We start from the raw sequence: 22,683 nt of genomic DNA, 5'->3' as shown, positions 1-22,683 counted from the left end.
TGCACCCGATTTCTGTCATTTTAAGGCAATTCAGATAGACCAGTCACTGAAAAGGATTGATGACATATGTCTGTAGCATCATCCTTATTTTAAATGCAGAAAAATGAAAGCAGAGCATTCCCATGAAGGACATGCTAAGTTTGTTGTAAGTGCCCTTTTTCATTTTTTACAATAATAATACATACAGCCCGACCTGGCTATAATCGTACGACTGCCCGCCCCCATACACAAGCTGAGACAGGCATAAACTAAAGTGCTGATGAGCGCTGATGATAATTAGGTGACTGTACTCACAGACAGTTGGGAATCTGGTCTGAACCAGGGCTGTATATCAGCGAACAGTGCCTGAGTGAAGAGCAGACTATACATCCTGTTATAAAGAGCTGCATGTTCTCTATATTATGTTACAGATAGTCATTATCTTGAAAAATCTTTTACATTTCGCCAATTTATTTTTGCCAGATAATGTACCACTTGTTCTCCCATTACACAAAACTGTCAGTTGCTTGGTAACAGGCATATCATTGTGGTGGATTGTAACGGTAACGTCAAGTATTGATCGAGTGTTGTACAAATCAGAAATAAATTTGGTCGGTGTTGCCATCTTTGATGCCAAATACCGAAGCGACCAGCAAATCTTCTGGAATATAACATGCATTTCTAAATAATGGTATCTGTTTTTTCATCTGGTTTACATCATAAAAAGACTTGTTTCCATATAGGGCCTACTGCAAACTGTTCTGTTTTGGTTTTGCAGATCCTGATATTTATACATATTGCACCACCAAGATGCCAAACAGCTATATCGGTGCCCTCTGGCACGGCCCCTTAAGATCAGTTCTGGAAAGGAGTCGAACACAATCTAGGGCAGATCTGGAGCTGCAGCACTCTCTAGCCCCACTTCCCCTATGTGCTTGTACGAGACTGCTCCGAATTGGTTATGCATATTTATATACTTTTGTAGTTACTGTAGTTATATTATATCTATTTCTTATTTCCGACCAGTTAACATTTATGTAGGAAGAAAAGTACTGTCCACATTTCTAACGCTGAAATATCCAAGAAGGTGAATGTCTCGAACGCTCATGTTTAGCAATGAAAGTAATCCTTGTATGCCATTCTCAAACCATTACACACGTCACACACCTACCAGTCTGAAGCAATATCTGTGCGTCCTTGTTGTGGATAACAGCTGATGACATCTTCCTTACTGATAGGAAGATAGGTAGATAAACTTGCAATGTGCTTGATTTGTAAATCAAAGATGCTGACAGCCTCCCATCCCATCAGCTGTCTCTTTTGTCCCTGTGAGCCGTGGCGTAGGCAGAGAATATTTTCTAGGCGGGCCTCAGGCCAGCTAGACGAGCGCGTTTATAGAGAGGAACTATAACTGTAGCAAAGTACAAGCAGTACATGTATTAGTTCTGTAGAGAAAATAGCAGTTAACATGGCAAAGTTAGCACAAATAAAAAACTATGCTCTTCTCCTCTTCAAGCACAGACACCAGCAATTAATATAAACAATGTAAAATGATTATTACAGATAATAATAATGATTTGAAGAAGAATAATCATTGCGATTTAGAGCTTTAGTTTGTGTGCCACGATGATAATAATGCTGCTGTTTTATTCTTATTGGTTCAGTATCACATGCCCCTCTCCCATTGGTGCCTGTCGTCACAATGCGCATGTCAGGGACTCAGTATTAAGCAGTAGTTTCAGAGAAAATGGATCAGCGCTTAATATTTTTTCTGCATGTGTGCAATGCAGGGCTGGAGGTCACTCAAGTACTCAATGGTACACACAAGTACGTGCTATTTTTCATAAGATTGTTATCTCTAGTTGTAGGAAAATACCATAGGAATATGTTTGCTGTTGAAAAACAATTAGTCAGACACTTCAGTCTCTGACATCACTTCATTAACTTTCCATATACCTAGTAGAAATTTGCTCACCTCTGTTATCAGAAATAAACAGTAAACATTTGCGTGTGATAGAGATTTAGCAGGTCATTAATATAACACTTAACTTATCAGTTAAGTTAGCTTTCCATTTAATCATTTAATGTAATCATTTTTAAGTCTTTTTTTTCAATTTTATCCATATGATCCAATTATCTCAAATCATATATTGAAGGACACCCGAGGGCATGTTTCATCTGCTAGTTGTCAATCATATTTTAGTTTTGGAGTCTGCATAGCTCGAAATGTCATGTTGTCTGCCACAAAACAATACGTTATCGATTGGTTGAATGTGAAGGTTTAACTTGTCCAAGGGAAAGTTGAAATATTTAACCTTTATGTCCTAATGTCGTACGTGACTGAGCCGTTAATGTGTCACAGCTGTACCTTGGGTGAATTCTCAAAGCCAGTTCAGGGGGGATGTGTTGAAAGTTTATCGTTTGATAGTGAACTACACACCACTTGTGCAGCTTAAAGGACCAGAGATCATTCTAAGAACTTGATCATATATTTAGCAGAATTAAGTAATTACTTTTAAGTATTATTTAAGTAAAAATAAATCTTTTTTGCAATATTTATGGGTGGTGCTAGGGATGTCTTTCCAGTGTCTGTCCAACCCAGCTCCACCACAGGTTGTCAGTACAACCTGTGGTTATTGTATCTTTCATCATTTTATTAATAAAACTATGAGTGGCAGTGTGCTGCCATCACAAACAGATCTGTTACTAATGTGCCAGTGTGTTCAGGGCTGAAGTCCAACTCTAGCTCCCAGACTCTATCCAAATAAATCCAAATAGGATTAATCAGAAGTGTTTAGAAAACTGGTTACCATCAAACATTTAGCCTTGCCTGCCTTCCCCATTAGAGGGAATGTTGGGATTGGTTGGCTGGGCAGCAGGCTAATGCAGGCCAGGTGCAGTGTGGTGGTAGTTCGTACATGAGGTGGGAGACCACGCCCTCACCTCCTATGACTCTGTATGGAATCTGCCGACTCATGGTGCAAGCTGCCAGCCTGACATCGGCTTTGTGAGAGACCCCAGCACTCCTACACACCACGGAAACAGCGAGAGCCTGCAGCTGGCCGCCCATCCCGCTCACTGAAGTCTGCACCAACCCCAGCCCCCCCCAAACCGCACCTCCTCATGGATGCGCTGGGGGTGCCTTGTGCATGCGTCACCCTCTGGATGCCCAGTGGAGCGGAGGAGGACTGAGGATGACATAACATGGCGGTCTCTGCGCTATGCGCTCCTCTGCTCCTGGCCCTTCTTTAATTTGCCTTTCCTGTCCCTTCCTGCTCCCTCCCTGCGCTTGCTGTTGTGATGCGGCGGGACATGGGGTGGCGGGGAACAGACTGCTGAACATTTCCCTTCCAAGGGGCTAGATGGACATTCAGCTCCACCCGAAACATTAGTGCGATTTGTGTATGCGTTTGTGTGTGTCTGCATGAGGGCTCCTCTCACAGTGTTTGTCAGCAGTATGGTAAGCCTGTGTGTGTGTTTGTGTGTGTGTGTGTGTGTGTGTGTGTGTGTGTCTGTGTGTGTGTACGCCTGTGTGTGTGTGCGCGTGTGTGAAATTAAATCCAAGTCGGCGAGCAGGCATTCAGATAAGATTAACAGGAACTGACATTTTCTAGGTTTGAGACAGATGCTTACACCAATTCTGGACTGGACATTTTCTACACTTCCTATATTTCTTCTTCTCTTTTTTCTTCTCCCCAGGATATAAACAACTCAGATTTCTGTATTAAATAAATATGAATAAACATGTTTGTTTATTCACCTTTTATTGAGATGATATGTTTCTAAATGAAGTTACATATCCTACCACTTATTTGTAGTTAAATTACACTGTAAAATACATTTCAGTGATTCTATTCAGGGATGTTTTCATGCCTTTGGGAATTATTATTTTCTGTGCATCTCAAATCAAGTGAAGTAACCATGGTTTCTTCATATAATGAAGAAGATTGAAGTCTTTGTGTATCAGGAAAAAACTACTGTAGTTAAATCCGCTTAAAAATGATTCTTTTTCATGTAATCCATGGTTTTGACATTTGAGCTGTCTGCACAAGTCAATGGTGAGGTTAGGCAGGAGCAGTGATCATAATTTAACTCAAATCACGCATATCAGTCAGGGGGGTGATGTGACTGCTGACTGATCATTGTTCAACATTATAATGTGCATGGGCCCTAAAAAATAAAGCCACTCCACCGTAACTTCTTCTCAGTCTAATTTGCCAAAGGATTTCCTTTCCTTCGGTGCAGCCTGGCAAACGCAAACAGGAGGGCTTTTACTGTCTGTCGCAAAAGCAATTCTCCTTATTTGGCCTGTGATAAAAGTCCCCGCTGTCCCCGCCGTACGCTTCCTGCCACAGTCTGAAGAAGAGAGGGAGCAGTTTACTCAGACGTCTGTGTACCGCTCTGCACACCCACTGTAGTTATGTGAATTTGGATTTGCAATGACACGAGGAGAAGATTGATATAAGAAAGAAGGAACAGAGGAGGACACATGGTAAGATGTGTTTATACAGAACAATTCGGGGTGTCAGTACTCATACGCCGCGTATCCTGCTTAGGGAAAGTGGGGGAAAAAAAAATTACCAGTCTTTGTTTGGATCTCTAACTTTGCGACAAATCAGATTGATTTAAATCGTTTGTGACAAACCAGTCATTTTCAAATGTTGGAGCTGTCTAGCTGAAAAATTCAATGTGATTGTAATCCGTCTTGAAACTGGGAATAAGCTATCAATAAGATGCTGGCATGCTGGCGTCCTACATATTTTTTGCTGAATAGATTTTCTTTATGCTAAAGCTCAATATTGAGACTTAAATGTTGAGCTGAAAATGATCTCATTGTATAATACATAACAACGATATCCATAATACTTTACAGTATATTTAACATAGTGGGTGTTAGGGGTGTGTTTATGTATGATGTCAACATTGTTTTTTTTTCATAACTACATAGATGGTTATGTCACAAAACCTATTTTCACTGTCCTGAACTCACATGTGGCATTCAGTTACCTAATGTAACATATGTCTTTGTTCAGTATGGTGGGAGCTTCTCCTTTAACGTACAGGCTTCAAAGGTTCCCGCTTTTCACTGTTCGCTTAAAACAACAGCCACAGGGCAGATGCCATTACCACTCGGATGAAAGTCTTTCACTACGATGTAACAGAATGTTCATAAACATTTCCAGTGGCATTGACAGTACAGGTCATTTGGAGGCAGGAGGTACATGAACGCTATATAAAACAAGATCTGTGTTTTCATAGGCCGGCTGAAATGGTTGGTTGACGTGTGCCTTTGAAGAGCTGTGGCCTTTTCAGGAGAGCATTGTTGATATTTTTAGTTGACAGTATCTGGACAGTTATGGATTGGGATTTTTCTCTGTGTGTTGTTCTGGCAGAAGTGCCCTTCCCCAAGGTGTCTGTGAGCGGTAGAGGCGGTGCCGAGGTTTGTAAGTGTGAAAAGCGGGTGAAGAAGTTAAGTGGAGAGCAGTGTTGCGAAGCACTAGCTGAGCGGAGCGCGGGGTGAACGGAAGGACCACAGCCTGAGACTCGAGCATTCAGCAGGCACCTCCCAAGCCGTAATCTCTGTGTTAAATAAACGGGCAGAATGGGGAAACTCAGGTCGCTGGCCCCGGTGACCACCGCCAGGATTGGCCTTTACCTCCCATGCTGTAGCCTAATTACCTCTTGAAGTTGCCAGACCCCAGAAGTTCCCCCGACTTCATCGCTGGGAAAGTTGTTGTGGGCTGGAGCGTTGCCAGCGTCGGCGATCGATTACACGCCTGTCATCCCGACGTGAGCCGCTTTTCTTTTGTGCGTTTTCGCATTTGTGTTTGGTTCGAGAAATGGGAGGTCTGAGTGCTTTGATCGAGGGCAAAAATTGATTGATTAATGCAATTATCTGCTTTCTTTGGGGCCTGGTGGTGATTTGCTCCCAATTTTCCCCCGGCACAGTTGACTCTTTAGTGGGTCCGCTTGACTCCCGGCGCAATAAGTATAACAATGTTTTCAGGGCCTTCAGAAATGCATGAATCAGTTTTATTTTGTGTGTGGAGTTAAGAATGAGCATGAATGGCTGTTGAAGCTGCATCTCGCCCACACTTTACTTCATTGAGGGCTACAAGTGGACATGACGCAATCCGCTGGATAAGTGCACACCACCGAGGTTATTTGTCCTTCAAACGACTGGGGTGTTCGTTGAGTCTAAAAATAATTACAGGCAACATATCTGCTCCACGCAATTCCGTAAGCCTCATCATCCACAGGGAAAATGAATCATAGATTTGAGCTGGGACTGCAGTTTAGAATAGCATCGCTAATGTGAAGGTATTTCAGTACAGTATGCATATTAACAGGAAAGAAAACTGTGCATAAAATTGAACTATACCAGCATACATAGAATTAGTAATGCCTATCACAGAGCTGAGAAGCTTTGCCCAAGGAAAAATAATCAAAGATCAGATATAAACGTAACAAGCGCAGCAGTATCAGGTAAATAAACACGCATGCCACTTCACATCTGCAGAAGGGAGGAGGATTTATGGTGCTGGCATGACCGATGGAATGGCATCCCTGAATGGTGCTGAATAAATTAGATTCACCTCGGATCCAGTCCCACCTGTTCCCCTGCTTAAAACGAGGAGTGATGGTTCAGGCCCGGTCGTGTGTCAGGGGTGATGGTTGCAGGAGTTATGCGGCTCTCTGAAATTGGACAAACAAGTTAATACAGTCCCGGGGTTATCTTTTACCCAAGAGCCTGCTGACGGTGTCAGCCTCTGGCTGAAATGTGTGGCAGCTTTCGTTATTTGTGGAGCGGATGGACGGCCCAGAGACTCACTTCTGAATTCATTTATTTGCTTGTGTTTTACTTGCTTGCGTTTTTTTATGGGAAAAAAAAAAAAAAAACATGTCGACCCCTGTTGGGAAAACCTGTCATGCTCCTGTCTCTCCCCATGTGCCTGATGCTTTGAATCTCTGGGTAGGCTGCAGTGTTTCAGCGAATTGTCACAGCACCCCCTAGGGAATGCACATGATAACCCCCCCAGGGGTGTAAATAATGCCCGCTGTGGCACTGCATGATGGAGGGTGTAATGGTGGAAGGAGGTGGGGCTCGACAGCGCTCAGGTGCCCAGCTCTGGGGGGACAGTCTGCTCTCTCCAGATGGGAGGATGAAGCCGTCTCATCCCACTGTAATGGCTGCACAGACAGTGCTTCCCAGTGGTGATTCAGACTGTCTAACGCCAAGGTCAAGGGAAATACACGTGGCGCATGTGCACTATATGGTGCATTCCTTTTGCGTACAGCACAAGCCACACTATATTCCCTTGGGGCCAGTACATAGCAGAAACACTGAGGGCCCTAAAAGCGATGAAAATTCCTTTCCATACCCAGCCATGCACCTCATATGCACTGTAATGGCTTGTGTAATTCTGAGGCCGCGTTAACAGAGACAGACTTGTTGGAAGGCAAATAGTGTGGGAATGATAACCTCTTTAGGAAGTGAACAGCTTTGAGTGTGAACAAGAAGGGTGCAGTTGGCATTAATTTGGATGAGGATGCTAACAATCACCCTAAATGTCACGCTCTATGCTAATCATAATTTTTTTTGTGTGTAAGTATAACTGCAATTAGCTGCTCTGAAAGAAAAAAAAAACTGTGAGTACTACAGAGTCTCTCACTCTAACCCCTCGAAATATGGCCTTTTTTTTCTCTCCCTGAACATGATATTTTCAGGAAGTCGTAATTGGTTTATCCTGGATACCCTTGTTGTGCACCTTCCTGTGGGGTTTGACGCAGCTGATTACCGCTAAGCTGTCGGCCGTCTCCCTCAACGGCCTCCCCCACCCCCCACCCTCCCTCTCCACTCCACTTTGTGGTGTGCTCTGGGTAGGGGCCGGCGCCGCGCTCCGATGTGTGCGGGAGAATAATGATGTGAGAGTGTGGAGCCGGCGTTGCGACGGTCCCCAGGGTGGGGAGGGGGGGATCAGCGGAGTGCAGAGAGAGAGGGAGAGCACGCCAGTAGGGGAGGGGTTTCTGGCTTTGACGCTGCCGATAGAGTGCTGAATTCAGACTGCGCTGGCATCTCTGTGATCTTCAAAGCCACTCCGCCTCAGCCCCTTCTCCGGAGAGAGAAAGACACGGCTCCCTTTAGGTTGGAAGACGTTGCGGTTTCAATTGAAATTTTTTTTAACTGTTTTTCTTTCTCGTTGTCTTTCCTGCTCCCTCCCTCTATCTATCTTTCCCTGTCACTTTCCGTTTTCTATGTAAATTTTGTCTTCTTGAATTTAGTATAACAAGAGAGGAAAATGTTCATTTTGTCGCTTTGTTGCATGAGTGTGAAATTTTGAAAAGGTCACAGTGGTAATTAAAATCACAACTTGACTCAATCACCAGGCACTATGCATCTTTTACCAAATATGGTAGCATATGCCTACCTGCAAATCAAATTTTTCTTGTAGCCATCAAAAAAAGAGCCAATAACATGAGCAAAAATACTAAGAGAATAAGAGTTAAGAATATCCAGCAATCACAGTGCCTGACCAAAGCAGCACATTTTTTTATCAGTCAATCAAATTTTATATTTCCATCTGAGCTACAGAGTACAGAAAATAATATGCTTTCCAGACGAGATGTAAATGAGAAAAACAGGAAAATGTTTCCTGACTGCAGGAAAAGGCAGGCAAAAGACAACAGGAAAACAGTGGAATGGCATGAAATATCGATCACATCATTGCATCATCTCAAATGCAGGGACTGTTAGGTTTCTGTGGTGATGGTATGGTGGAATCCTCTGCCCATCTGTGGCCAGGACAGGGACGTCATGGGTTTTCTCTGCATTGATGGCCCAGGCATCTTGTCCACTGAGGCAGGGTAAATGAAGGAGTACATATTGCTCAGGTGGCACGAGGAACAGAGAGAGAGAGAGAGAGAGAGAGAGAGTGAGAGAGAGTGAGAGAGAGAGAGAGAGAGAGAGAGAGAGAGAGAGAAAGAGAGAGAGGAGGAGGGGGAAGGTAGTGGTTCTGCCAGGCTATCTCTTTCCACTCATCATAGTTCCATTGTTTGTAGTGGCAGCTGTTTGCGGACGGATTAAATACACCCTCATGCTCTAGCCACAGCTCAGTAAATTCTTCATTAATGGTTCTGTCCGCTGTGTATTTTTGTGCTTTGGTCTTTTGCAGAGGCTCTTTTGCTTTCGCATTCCACAGCTCTCCAGATGCCCTTTGCTGTGGCTCTGTAGGAAACAAGAGTAACAGCTTACAAAACGCATGTGTTTTTTTTTTTTGCACGTTGCATTATTGAATGGATATTTTTCATTCACTGCAGGAAGTCACTCACTGCTTACGACTCCAACGCTGAAACAGGAATCAACAAAAATATTCAAGGCTGTTTGATATCCATTTTCTGCCCGCAGAATACTCAAAAGTGTAACGATTGTCACCGACACATAACATGATTTAACTTGTCAAACCGAGATAGTTTCGCTGCTCTCGCTCTGAGCATTGTGGAGAGCATTTTGCAGTCATGGTAAACTGGCAGGGACAATCGAAAGAGCTTGGTCTGGTGTTCTAACTGTGTGTTCTGTGCATGAGTGGGCTGGATGGAAGGTGTAGAGAGGGAGGTGGTGGCTATTGCCATACTTGCAGTCACTGTCATTCTCCTCTCATATTCACCCGGAGCTGCCGTACAATACCTGTACGTTTTCCTTGGGCCGCTGTGGACACATCTATTCTTTTAGAGCAGTGGATCAGCCTGCTCTCTGTGGGTCAGTCTCTGCATGCTCAGTCTCTGCATGCTTCTCCTCTACTCAGGCCTTTGACCACCCAGTTTAACAAATCATTATCCAGATTAAGCAACTGTAGCTCTGCACTGATCTGAGAGTGCTAATGTTGCAAGATAGCTGGAAATCCCGCTGGAGGTAGGTCTTCCCGGGGCTGGAGCTGAGGAGCCCTGAATAAGATTGCTGCCTTGAGCGACCGCTGTGTTAAAGGAAACGCCTTTGCTGGTTAACACAGTCTTTTCTCCTCGGCTATCAGCGAAATCGGGTGGTAATTATCCTGTGCGTTATATCTATTCAAACCCCAGTGCCCTCTTGGTGTGATCTGAGTGAGATGAGAACAGGAGCAGACTTGAGAAGATTGCAGCCCCCTTCAAATGGAATGGGCAGACATATCCAGTCAGAACGCGGCAAGATAATGATTATTTTCAAAAAGAGTTGCCTGAGGGTGTCTCTCTTCTCCTCTTATCCAGAAAGACTTGCATGACAATGCATTCTTGAATAAAAAAAAAACCTTTAAGGACCCCCAAGTAATGCTTAAATTGTAAAAGTAATTTGTCTGGAACATTTGTATTCTGCGCCAATGTCCTGGTTAACTGGGATACACGTTTTGATTCATGTAGCGTAGACTTCATCTTCAGCATATGAAAGAAGGCAAGGCGGATTGGACCGAACTGACTCAATGGGTTGAGTTGTTGAGACAAATTAGACATACTGAGTAAAATGGCATCATGTTCCATTTAAAGATAAATGTCTTGCCCCCATATTATGCAGATTTTTTACAATTCCAAATAGCTGTAAGGCCTGTTGTACTGATTTTTTATGTTCTGCAGTATACTGCTAGAGGGGATTTATACCTTGGAAAGAACTATCTCTTAAAGCAAAGCATACACTTTACATATAGTTATTATTAGAGACATTTTTTGAGATGGTCACTGTTTCAAAAAGGCATCCAAAGTCTCAAGTGTCTCTATTGTGGTGTGCGTGCCAAATCATAATTGGACTGATTGGTTGTCTGTGGGGGCTTGAGTCAGCTCCAGTGTAATGTCCCCAACTATAACCTTTCTAGTTATGCTGAATCCTGATCTGTCCCCTTCTCTTCCTCAGAAAAGCCCCAGGGAAAGTTTCTGGTTGGACCTACCAAACGTATTCCAGTGGTCGTTACGAGGCAGCTTTATGTATTTATCCAACAAAACACTTGCCCTAGGATTTATTCTTTTGGTGCCACCAGAGCCATTGTGCGTGGCGGTGTATGAGCAGACACACACACACACACACACACACACACACACACACACACACACACACACACACACACACACACACGTGAATCAGTAAAACAGCCTTTGGCAGTTTTATTTCCTCCAGCAGGGGAAGAGGCATAAACAGAGGTGAAGTCAAAAACAAGGATCTCGAAGCTCACAAGGTCTGCTGTCTCATTCCACCTCACCAAAGGCACAGAAGCCTTTACCTTTAAACTCAGCCTAAAGGAGGTAATGAGCAACACCTGGGTCGCAGACTGAATGAACACAGCTGTGCTCTGTGTGAGCGAGGCCAGAGCTGTCCAGGGTCCTGCAGCACTCCCGGTCCTCAGGAGCACAGACGATCTCTGTTACAGCACCTCCGCTCCCGGCTTCACCGCGCCGGGTGTTACACTTGCATGGATCAGTGAGGTTTTGCGGTATACGCTCACCTGCGTCCACCAATCTCGCTCTTCTTGGTTCAGACAACGCGCGTCTTTCTCACGCATGGATTAACAGTCCTTTCTTCCTGTGTGCAGTGCAGTGGAGTGATTTTAGCTGATGCTAAACATAGCCTCTCTGGGGAAACATCCACATTACGTTACGGCTGCGGTCGTAGCTACTCGTTGGCCTAAATGGCATGTCGTAAACACTGTGTTGGTGGAAGCCTATTAAAATACTTTCCTTAACAGTCCGACTCTCCTACTGATGTTGTCCCAACTCAATTCTCCCTCTCTCTTGTCTCCGGCCGCATCCTCTTCAGATTTGCGGGAGTGGAGCAACCAGACTCACTCTTTGGCCATGCTTCAGTTAATGGGTACACTGTCTTGTGCCAACGGTCTGCCTCAGTTTGTGTCTGTGGGGGATTTTAGAAACAAAACCAGAGTGTACATGCACTTTTTTAAACATTACATTAAGAGAGGGCGGGAAAATAAAATCACCCTTTTGGAAAAATAATACTTAAAAAAACAGAGGAGAGACGTGAGTAATTTGTGTTCCCCTGGTAATTTTCGTTTTCTCTTGCAAACAGAAAGACCCAGACTTCCTGTGATGAATTGCCAAGGAACATTTTGCCATGTGAAAAAAAAATGTTGGAACATTTCACGCTTTGTTCTTTTCAGTAATTGTTCTAGTCCGCGCGAGGTTTCTTCTATTGAATATCAAAATGGAGTTGAAGTACTGTGGTTTATCAAACCCCTGCACAGAGAACAGCTGATAACTCAGCCAATCTCAGTTCCCATTTGGATGTATTAGGATTGAATTGATTGGTTCTTTTTGCTTTGATAGGTTCCTGAGGGACAAGTTTGAAACACATTTTTGTCTTTTTGACTTCATCTTGTTTGTTCTTTTTTTCCTCTGCTTAGTGTGTTTTGTCTCTTTGGAAGATTATATAAAATAATCTGTAATTGCAGTCAGTGGCTGAGTCAAAATCAAGTAAACATTAGCTCTCATAACAAAATTTTGACTGACGAGAATGGTGACATCAGTTGTTACTATACAGATTGAGTGTGTCCTAGTAATAGCTAGGCTGGTTAACAACAAGAAGTGACTTGGAGAAAAATGGTGGTGGAGAAAATACTGTGGAATATTGCTGATATTCGGCAATGTCAGCCCCCTTGGACTGAACATGCCCCCTCTCTATGTACTGGTATGCAGTTTCTGCCCAAGAGGAAGGCCTTAGCCGAAAAAGAACTTGCCTCATTCTACTACGAGATCTGGTCTTCCTTATGTGTCCCTCTCCTGGGAGACGTGGTGCCTCTGTGCATTGAATGAGGTGCTTTGAGCCTTGTGGCACAGATCACACACATTATAAAGGGCAGTCATCCGCTTGTGGAAGGCTCTTACTCAGGTTTGTAGCTGCAGCTGTGTACAGGGGTGTGATGTCCTTCCCAGGTCAGTTCTCCTGCTTTCAGGAGAGCAGTCCAACCCCCCCGAGAGGTTGCGGGCGTTCTTGCTGCACACCCCAGGGGCTATTTGTTCTTTCGCCATCATCGCAATCCGTAGTGGTGGGGGGGATATTTGTCCTTTCTCCATTATCGCTATTCGCAGCAGTGGGCTGCTGGCGCGAAACTTAATAATTTACGACTGGCTTTTTATTTAACAACATGCTGTCACCCTGCCTTCTCATCTCTCAGGATCTCGACGTCTCACTCTGCAAACAGGAAGTGACACGTCTGACAGGACTGCCCGCGCGAGAACAGGCGGGGGGGGGAGCGAAATGTCACACAGGCCCCCTCTCTCTCTCAAATTTAATGAGATTCCAGGCTTTGAAAGGAGCCGCGGCGATATGCGCAAGTCGCTAAAGCACATTGTGGCTTATTATTTCCTTTGGCAGCCGTGACATTTTTCATTTTCCACCCTCGATGCATGTGTACCTGTGGCACTGACTCATGTAAAAGCTCCAGCCTCATATGTGGATATGGAAACGCTTCAGAGAGGCTGACATGACTCATCTTATTTACGCCGCGGCCAACAAAAGGTTTTTTTTTCATGTAAAGTGTACTCTGTTTCTATTTGCTGATGTCATTTTTGCAAACGCGGGGTAGCTGTTCCCATCAGCATAGGACTCTTTAACAATGGTGCAAAAGGAAAACGATCAGAAATCCCAACTAGTTGTTGTTAATTTAGGCGTTTTCTCACCCACTCTCTCACTTCTCATGTCAGTCTGTGAAACCGGGGGGGAGGTGGGGGGCGGGGGATGGGACGGGGGGCAGGTTTTTAATCGGATTTTACTCTGCCCAGTCACAGGGGAGGAGAAAATTAACCGAACTTACATAAATCTCTTTTGATTAAATTCTGGAACTATGATTCCAAGCACCCAGTTTGCAGAGATAAAATGCAGCCCCCCACTCCTAAAAAGGAAAGCTCTTTATTAAGCTAGAGGAAGTGAATGGGTGTACTGTCTAAAAGCCTCAGCTTCTAATTCCGTCATGAAAGGAACCTGTGGCGTATTGTTCACTTCAAAGCCTTTTTTTTCCATCTCTAACAGTTTGATGTTAAAAAAACTGCGTATTGCACTATGTAAATGTACTCATGAAAAGTGTGACTCTGAAAACCCCAGAACATAAACTAAGAGAAAGCCTTTATTTTTTAACTTGAGAAGCAAGACAGTCCTAACAGTTTGCATGAAAGCTGAGTGAGATATGTAGAAAATGTCATTGATGATGTTTTGTTTGAATGTATTATTCTCACACATATTTATTTTTATACTGCCATTAGCAAAGCAGGATTGAGCATAAAAAAGAGAAAACTAATAATGCTCTAATAGCTAAGCGTGTTATTATTTGAATGCAGATTGAATTTAAGAAAATTACCTTTCCAGTGCAAATATTTTATTCGAAGTTGTGACACATTCAAACTAGATTCTTTTTTTCCCTCTCTATGCTTGCCCTGGAAAGCCACAGTTGCAGTGAATATACAGTTTAGTTCATTTTTATATAACAGAAGGTGCTGTTTTTGCTCTTGGGAACCTGCTTTCTAATTAAGAAATGTTCATTAATCTGACAATTTATGCATTTTTTCTTACACCTGTGCTGCATTTTTATACCCCATAGTATACAAATATTATTCATTCATTTTCTTGTTTCTTCTATGCACTTAGTACTGATCAAACCTCTAATGTAAATTGTATTATTAAATGATTAGCATTTGAATGGGTGTTGATTGAAAATGCATTCAAGTACAAAATGGAGCAGTGTTCACAAATCAGGCTTTTTCATAACAAAAAATAGCTTTCATTTAAAGCAACTGTGAGTGTCCTATGTTATTTAGTCATCTGTTAAATGAGTCTCAAAAGCTGTTCCCTCATATTTTTCCTGAATATTTTGTCATTCTTCCTTCTTTAGTAGTGTTTGCAGCTCAGGCACATTTTCTGGTTTAGAGGCTTAACACTGCTTCTTGCTGTTTATTAGCCATAGACATGCAGTTTATGTGAACACTGTGTCATACCTCAAGGACTCGCAAGGTACATCCTGTCAGTGGTTTATTGGTTTTCCATGGATGTATGATTGTAGGCCAGGGCTCACAAGTGGCAACATGAAAACATGAAAGTGTCATTAATTTTTACATTCCGTAAATGGCATGCAAGATGGCTGTCACTCATGTATTAGGGTCGAAGTATTTTAACGGCACAGTGCTCGAAATTCCCAGTCATTCTAGTGGGTGAATGCAAGAACATGGCGGGTGTTCGTATTGGTGTTCCCTTGGTAGTGGGGTCTCCTGACTGCCAGTGGGTGACTAGCAGTGGGAGTCATGATGCCGTTTTCAGGTCTCTGAGGGGAGCTAGTCAAAGGATGCAGAGGGGAGCAGTGGCCAAGGAAAGTCACAGTTGTATGCGGGGACAGCTTATATCTGGGTCTAGGCTGCACAGAGGAATTATCTGTGAGGATGTGCCTGCTTTACCTGTCAGCTTGATTTCAGCCTCCCATGGAAACGCGTCCATGAACCTGACAGCACTGGAGTGGCTGTAGACCAAGCAGGGCTGCAGGTGAGAGTGAGGGGTAGGGTGTAGACTGGGGTGAGGGGTGGGGTGTAGACTGGAGTGAGGGGTGGGGTGTGGGCTGGGGTCGGGGGTAGGGCGTAGACTGGAGTGAGAGGTAGGGTGTGGGCTGGGGTGAGAGGTAGAGCTTAGACTGGGGTGAAGGGTAAGAGCTTTGACTGGCGTGAGGGGTAGGGTGTAGACTAGGGTTAGGGGCAGGGCTTAGACTGGGGTTAGGGGCAGGGCTTAGACTGGGGTTAGGGGCAGGGTTTAGACTGGGGTTAGGGGCAGGGTTTCGACTGGGGTTAAGGGTGTACACGGAGGTTAGGGGTAGGGTGTAGGCAGACGATTAGGGATGTGTGTAGATACATGTGTGGGATAGTAATCTGTCATGTTACTCTTAGGGTGAGGGGCCATCTGCAGCCTCAGTAGTTTACTATTGGTAAGCGAGAACACTGAAAAATGAAACTGGACAACAATAGAGTTACGGTCTTTTTCCCCAAAGGGCATACTTAAATTCTTTGTTTCTTTAATATTGCCTACATTTTTTCCAGCTGCAAGGGGCCAGGTGTAATGTGTGTTTTTCCCATCTCATGTCAGTTGCCCCTCATCAGGCAGTGATGGAGGAGTACAGATAGAGTGGCACTTTAGTGGAGAGACAATCCAGCCTACGGGCCCTTTGTGAGCTTGATGGAGATGAAGGGCCTCTCCAGCACCTCAAAGTCTGTCACTTCACGGGAGAGAGGGGTGTGTATGAGCAGGCTCAGAATATTGGGATGGGGCAGAAGTGCAGTAGCGGCACATTTCGTCAGCCGGCTGAGTAATTAGGAGCCCCGCAGTAGGCTGACTGCTGTTCCTCCAGGACAGCGGTCTGCTTAACACACAGACCTGAGTCATACTCTTCCAGCAGTTCACCTGATGCGAGCGGCGCAAGGCAAGAGCTGGAATCATCTCTCTGGGGCCTGCGAGGCAGCCTTAACAGGGGGATAATGACTGTTTATGTTAATAGCGGTCTAATTTAAAATCGAGCGCTTCAGAAAGGAAAACAAGGACAGAGCATACATATGCATGGGAGCGGGATGTTTGTACACACGGCGTTTGCTGTTGAAAAGAAAATGGTGTGCCAGGGTGTGTGGCCTGGGGATGAATTTATTCGACTCCTCGCGTGCCCCGCCTCATGGCCCATATACGCGTTCTGGCTCCTTATGCACCGTATCTCCGGTAACGGGGGCTGATAAATATAAGACGGTTTCGGTTTTTAGGGAACCTCGGCGCCTCGGTCGCCCGTGGCGATCAGGACCGTGCCAGTTGGCCTGGTTGTGGCAAACGGGCTGCCATCTGCGGCCGTACGCGGGCCTGCGTTTCCTTCCGGCCTCTCAGCTCTCACGCCCGTCTCCTTTGCAGAGCGGGAAACGGCAGCGGAGCTAACCCCGGGTGGGCACCCGGCCAACAGGCAGCTGCCACAGCGCGGTCGCCTCCGTCACCGACGGAGCTTTCCGACGGTGCCTATTGGTGTCTTATTTAGGCATTGCTATGTCGGTGTTATGCAGGCTGTGGCAGAGGCTGCTGTTTGTTGTTTGCCGAATGTCCTTTGAAGCTTCGGGAGACAAGATACTGTTTTTGGGAAGTGAAAACTTACCCAGCAAAAACAGTGTGGCATCTATTGCTCAAATCTGAGTTTCCACATACAACAGGCATGCTGCTTTTAGGTATTTGCTTGAAGGGAGCGCGCTAGAAAGCAGGGAGCTGTGTGAAATACACAGCGCTGAGTTTGGGTTGAGAGTTTTATGTGGGTTATTGTTTGGGGTAGTATTTCTGATGAGATATTCCAGTTATAGAGGAGGAGGGGAGTGTGTTTTGGTGAGAAATTGAGTTACATACGATTGAAGAGCGAGGGCGAGTGTTATGCTTAGTATGGGAACAGTGCAGGCAAGTAGAACGGATTACTGCAGGGTTCAGGCTGAAGAGAAGGGAGAGTCTATGATGCAAGGTTTCAGATGAAGAATATGTGAGATTCTTGTTTTTAGAGGCCTGTGTGACAGTGAGGTGAGAGAATATGCGCGAGATAGAGATCCGGGGGTGTATGAGGTTTTGGAGCACAGTGGAGTGCGTGATGTTAAATTTTGCAGTGTGTGGGATATTGGCGATGTCAGTCTGCATGATGTATGATGTGACGCAAGTGTGTTTGTTTATTTATTATGTTATGATAGCGGGACCCTTCTCTGCTTATTTGTGTCTCTTTTAATCTATGTCTGCCTGTTTGTGTTTTGTAACTGTCACTGATCGTGCTGTGTGTTTCTGTTTGCGTTGCCTGTTTGCTTTATTCGGGACCCCTTCGAAAATTAGATGACATATCTTAAGGGGGTTCCCCTGTAATTAAAATCTCTGATAATAATAATTAGCTAGTGACATTGAACATGATGCTTAGTTTGGGGCTGTGCACTGTTATGGGTAAAGAGAATAAGTGTGATGTTATATATAGGGGTGGGAGGGTTTGGGGGTGGAGGAGGATTCTGCGGTAGCCGAGGGTGGTCATGCCTCTGCCGCGTAGGAGTGATGAGGAAGCGCAATCTTCCAGTGCAGAGTCACCACTCCCCTCCCGCCTGGCTGGAAACCGGCCTTCCTCAGAGTAAGAGCCAGGGCGCGTTTCCGTTGGCTTTCTGTTGAATCAGCTTAATCTTTTTTTACACCTCCTTCCAGTCCGTACAAAACAAACAAACAAACGAACGCTGTCGGGCTTGTGTGTGTAAGACTTCAGCACAGTCTTGCGGGATATATCAGAACTTCAAGAGCTTCTCCGATGATATGATGTGCTTTTGGCAGGTAAACAGTTGTAGGTGTGATTTTAATTAAGTTTAGCACCATACCTAATACCTGAATTCCCCCTGCATCATTTTCAGGGTGTCTGCAGCATCAAAGTTCCTACCTGATCTCTGAAGAAATACAAACAGAGGATTAATCAGTAAGTCTCTGGATTATGCAGAAAAACAGAGAGAGAGGATGAGGAAAATAGAGCTTACTGATTCATAATAGACAGAGAAATTACACTTGAACAAACAGTAACCATTTCAGACAGACGGAGTGAGATCTGCGTATGAAGACATTTTGCTGGCTCTGTACAGGCAGTGCTATGATGCCATTTCCTGTGATTATTTTGCATTCTTCTATATCTGTGGTATGACTCCGCAGGGGGTCGGTGGTAGTGCGCACGTTGTATGTCACTGCGGTGATCAGATCTACTGTGGTTCAGGCAATTGTGGTAACCACGGCGACCAGGTGATGGGCTGCGTAGGAAAGAAGCGGCAAAGTGCTCTGGCAGCTCACTGACCAAACAGCAAGGGTGTCACAAAAGCATTCTGTCATCTGCCCTGGTGCAGGCTTAAGACGTGTGTGTGTGTGTGTGTGGGTGTGTGGACTGAATCAAGCCTTCCTCTCTCTTTGTTCTCTTGTGAATTTTTTATGTCAGTAAAAAGGCTGTGCTGTTTGCTGCTGCTGACGTGCAGGTATGTTTGTGCTCTCCGCAGCTCCTGGGCGGCCCTTGCGGTCGGGATGTCACTGCGTGCCCAGGCGTCCGACGGAGGATCCTGAAGGGCGGGAATCGGGCGTAGAGGGCAGAGGGCGTGGTGGGCATAGTGCAGACAGCGAAATGAACCTGTGCTGGAACGAAATCAAGCGCAAGTCCCACAACATCAGGTGAGAGGATGCTAGTGTTGGAGTGGGCATGGACATGGGGGGTGTGTGTGTGTGTGTGGGGGGGTGTTTGTGTGCTGAACAGCAATGCTGATGGTGAATAAACTGGTATTTTTGTGGTCTGGGCAGTTGCAGTTGGCTGTCTTTTTGAGCAGTTATCATTCAAGATATTCTTGTTACTGTAAATCTACCAAGATCCATTGATCATCATGCCCCCGGATCAATTTGTGGCACCACTCCTTCAAACCTCAAAACGGTTATTTGCCCGCCTAATGTCTTTAGGCAAATACAACATTGTTGGAAGACAGCTTTATTAATTACAGACTCAGTGCTTACTGTTTTATTCTTAAAACCAGGCAGACATGTATAAATGATATTTATAACATAGCAAATAATCAGTGAAAGTGAAAGAACCGGCAAAATAGACCTAAAGGCAGTGCTGTGTTATTACCTCCATTACCAATCCATTTGGCACCATGGTCTCTTTTACATTACTTCCTACTAAACACTATTGACTGTGGTCTTAAGGCTGTTGACCTGCAAAAAAACCTGCTGCTACTAATTCAAAAGTACTTGACTGCTATGAAATTTAATCCCTGGTGGTTTGTGGCTTAAATACCCTTGTGTAATAAGTATCCAGTGTTATGAGTGGATTAAATGTACAGTATTAAAATAAAAACACAAAATTCACTCTAAATAAGAGTCAATAGAACAAATAAATAGTATACTAAATCGGCTGCCTTAACTCTTAAATCCTTCTTTGGAAGGCAGCCATGCCGGGCACTACCCTCGTATGTCTTTGATTCAGCTGTTGTTTTATTCGCAAAATTGTCCCCTTAATTGTTTGCTTGTCCCGGCTGCATCTCTAAAGACAGCGGGAGTAATCAAGGGTTCGTTAAGATGGGTCCCTAGGAGTGGAATAGATTTTCACAGATGCCGTCCCCAGCACTACAGACCGGAGAAGGAGCAGGCATCATTTGGCTGAGTGGAGATTCGGGGATGCAGCAGACGGGATTGTGTTTTGGTGGGAGCAGGCAGGAGGGTAATTTATTTCTCCTGGAGAACCGTGGGCTCGTGAGCCAGAAACCAGACGCATTGACAGCGTGTCTTATGTCCTCCGCAGTGTCTGAAACCAGTGAAAAATATCTGCTCTTTCATCAGGATGGGATTCATGCGTGATGTGTCTCAAACCAGCTGGCCTGACTGTAAGACTCAATAGGGCCCCCAGCTGTTACACGAACACAGTCAAAACACTACATCCCATTGGACAGCCAGTGTCCATGCATTCTACAAATCCACTCAAGATGCAGTGATCTCGGAGAGTGCCTACAGTCTAGCTGTTAAACATTGGAACATGTGAGGCGGCAGTATCCTGCCTCACATAATCTTGATCCTGGAAAGCTGGAGGTGTTTCTGGTTTTTGTCTCATCTGATCTTTTAATCACTTAATTTAATTAATTATTACTGTTCCGAGCATTTCACCATTTAGACTGAATCACCAGTGTTGATTTAGTGTAATAACTGATCCGGTTATGTAATTTAGACCTCGGATGGAACAAAAACCAATGTAGGACCAGGGCTTTGCACCCCGGCAGGGGGGTTCTGTTGTCTCAGAGAGCACCACTCCCTCCCAAACACTGGGAGGCACTGCCAGAGCCACAACCCAGCACCCCTCGGCTGTGATGCATACCATATTTCAACACAGAATGTGCACATTCAGTGTAATTGCAGTCACTGAAGGAGGATTTGGATTGGTTGGGCTGTAATCCAAAAATGTGATTCAGCTCAAGCTAAAAGCTGGGGGCCTTGTTTAGTACTACTTACCTCTTCTACAATGCAAACATAATATATAGCGCGGTGCAAAGTACCAAATAAAATACAATTTAAATTGAGCGTACAAATACCAAAAGCAAGTAGACTTAATCCATAGCTCACAGCTGTGAACAATGAAGCTATCACCTGTAATATCCTAGACTGAAATAACACAATGTAACTCACCGCAGTCGGTTTACAGGAATAAGCCAAATAAGAGCTACTGTCTCAGACTTTTGGTCCTAATGCACTGCATTAGGAGCTGATTAAAGCAAGGGCAGGCCAGGTAAGCGTCTTCAGAAGGAGAGCATGACTCAGCTGTTCCTAGTGCAATTCCAGTGCTGAGTGGGCCCGTGCCGTGGGTCTGTGGAAGGGGGCCTGGGCAGGGGTGCAGGCGGACATGAGGGCTTTTAGGCAGGTTGGAACAGAGCAGCTAAGGACATAGTGTGCCAGGATGGGAGTGTTGAAATGGACGCAGAGAGGAAATGGCAGCCCGTGAAGAAAGATGCGGAGAAGCAGAACAAGCATGGTACGTCTGGGGGAGATCCTGTAAAAGCATGGAATTTACTTTGGGATACTGCATGTCTGGCACAAGAGAGGCTGTCAGCTTGGAATTAAGAAAAGGTGGAAATCATTATTGTAATATGTACTATAACAATAATTATTTTCATAGTAGTCATAATTACCATCACTGTCATTGTTATAATGGTTATACTATTATGTCTTTCAGAATATACCCTTACCTGAATGACTTTACAATTCACAAAGTATCAATTTATAATGTAATCCATTGAGGGAAAAAATTAGAACAGTATGATATTTTTGCAGACTACATGGTTTTTAAGACTACATTGCAATAGATTTATAATTAATATGCAAGGAATTTTAATACTGTTCATGTTAAATTATATAATTGGGCTGCCCTAGAAAAGAAAAGTTGAATGCACATCATTTTGCTTTTTGGGAATGTTAACAGCCTGTCTTGCTAAATTACCGGGACTGACAGCAATCAAACAAAAGCTTTGTGTGCGCTCCTGGTGACTTTTTGAGCGGTGTCCCCAAATGCATCTTTGCATCTTTCCTAATGGATGCGAGGAACGTCTCTTTCACGATGGTGTGACAGATAAGATGCCGTTAATCTTGCATGCGGAAGTCAGCGGAGAGCATTTGCGCTGTCAGTCACGTCACTGAGGGGGATTGGAGATGAAGATTTCGCTAATGAAGAGGACATGTCTCCGAGCCTCAGGGGGACTGGGAACCATCTTGTGGCAGAGTTTTGGAGTCAGCAAGCAACTTTTTTAGATGCTCATGAAGAAATCAAATCAACAGGAAGCAATGAGCGCGTGGATTATTTCACTCTTGCGTGCACCGCTTTGAGGGGGACAGCTGAACAAAGCTGCCCAGAACTGCGGAACTGGATCACCATCTGTAAAGGCAACAACAATGCAACTGCACAAAAAAAGCAGTCGCTTCTGAAGCTTAAAAGCAGTACGTTCCTGCCCGTTTAACAACGGAATTAAATTTTTCAAGGAGATAATCTTGTTATGCGTGTTGAAATGATACGTTGCCTAACAATCTGAAATTGGGACGAAGGGGGCACCTCCACTGGCTGGCATTGTTCATTATGTTATCCTTCGCCTCAGTTTGTACAGGAAAAGCTCAGTGATGGACACGCCGTGTAACTGAATGATTGCATGGATATGCCGTCTTAAGCA

The 22,683-nt window shown here is 44.6% G+C and overlaps 1 protein-coding gene across 1 annotated transcript in view; it reads left to right on the top strand.

The window, feature by feature from the left end:
* Positions 1–22,683, top strand: part of drp2 (dystrophin related protein 2) — a 79,312-nt gene that overhangs the window by 26,522 nt on the left and 30,107 nt on the right. The window contains exon 2 of the mRNA XM_036548092.1: positions 18,991–19,159. Coding sequence (XP_036403985.1) covers positions 19,113–19,159 — 47 coding nt within the window. The 5' untranslated portion in view covers positions 18,991–19,112. The remainder of the gene's footprint in view (positions 1–18,990; positions 19,160–22,683) is intronic.

The sequence above is a fragment of the Megalops cyprinoides genome, chromosome 16, assembly GCF_013368585.1.
Source record: "Megalops cyprinoides isolate fMegCyp1 chromosome 16, fMegCyp1.pri, whole genome shotgun sequence".
Taxonomy (NCBI): Eukaryota; Metazoa; Chordata; class Actinopteri; order Elopiformes; family Megalopidae; genus Megalops; species Megalops cyprinoides.
The sequence above is the reverse complement of the archived record's forward strand: the minus strand, read 5'-3'. Positions and strand labels throughout refer to the sequence as shown.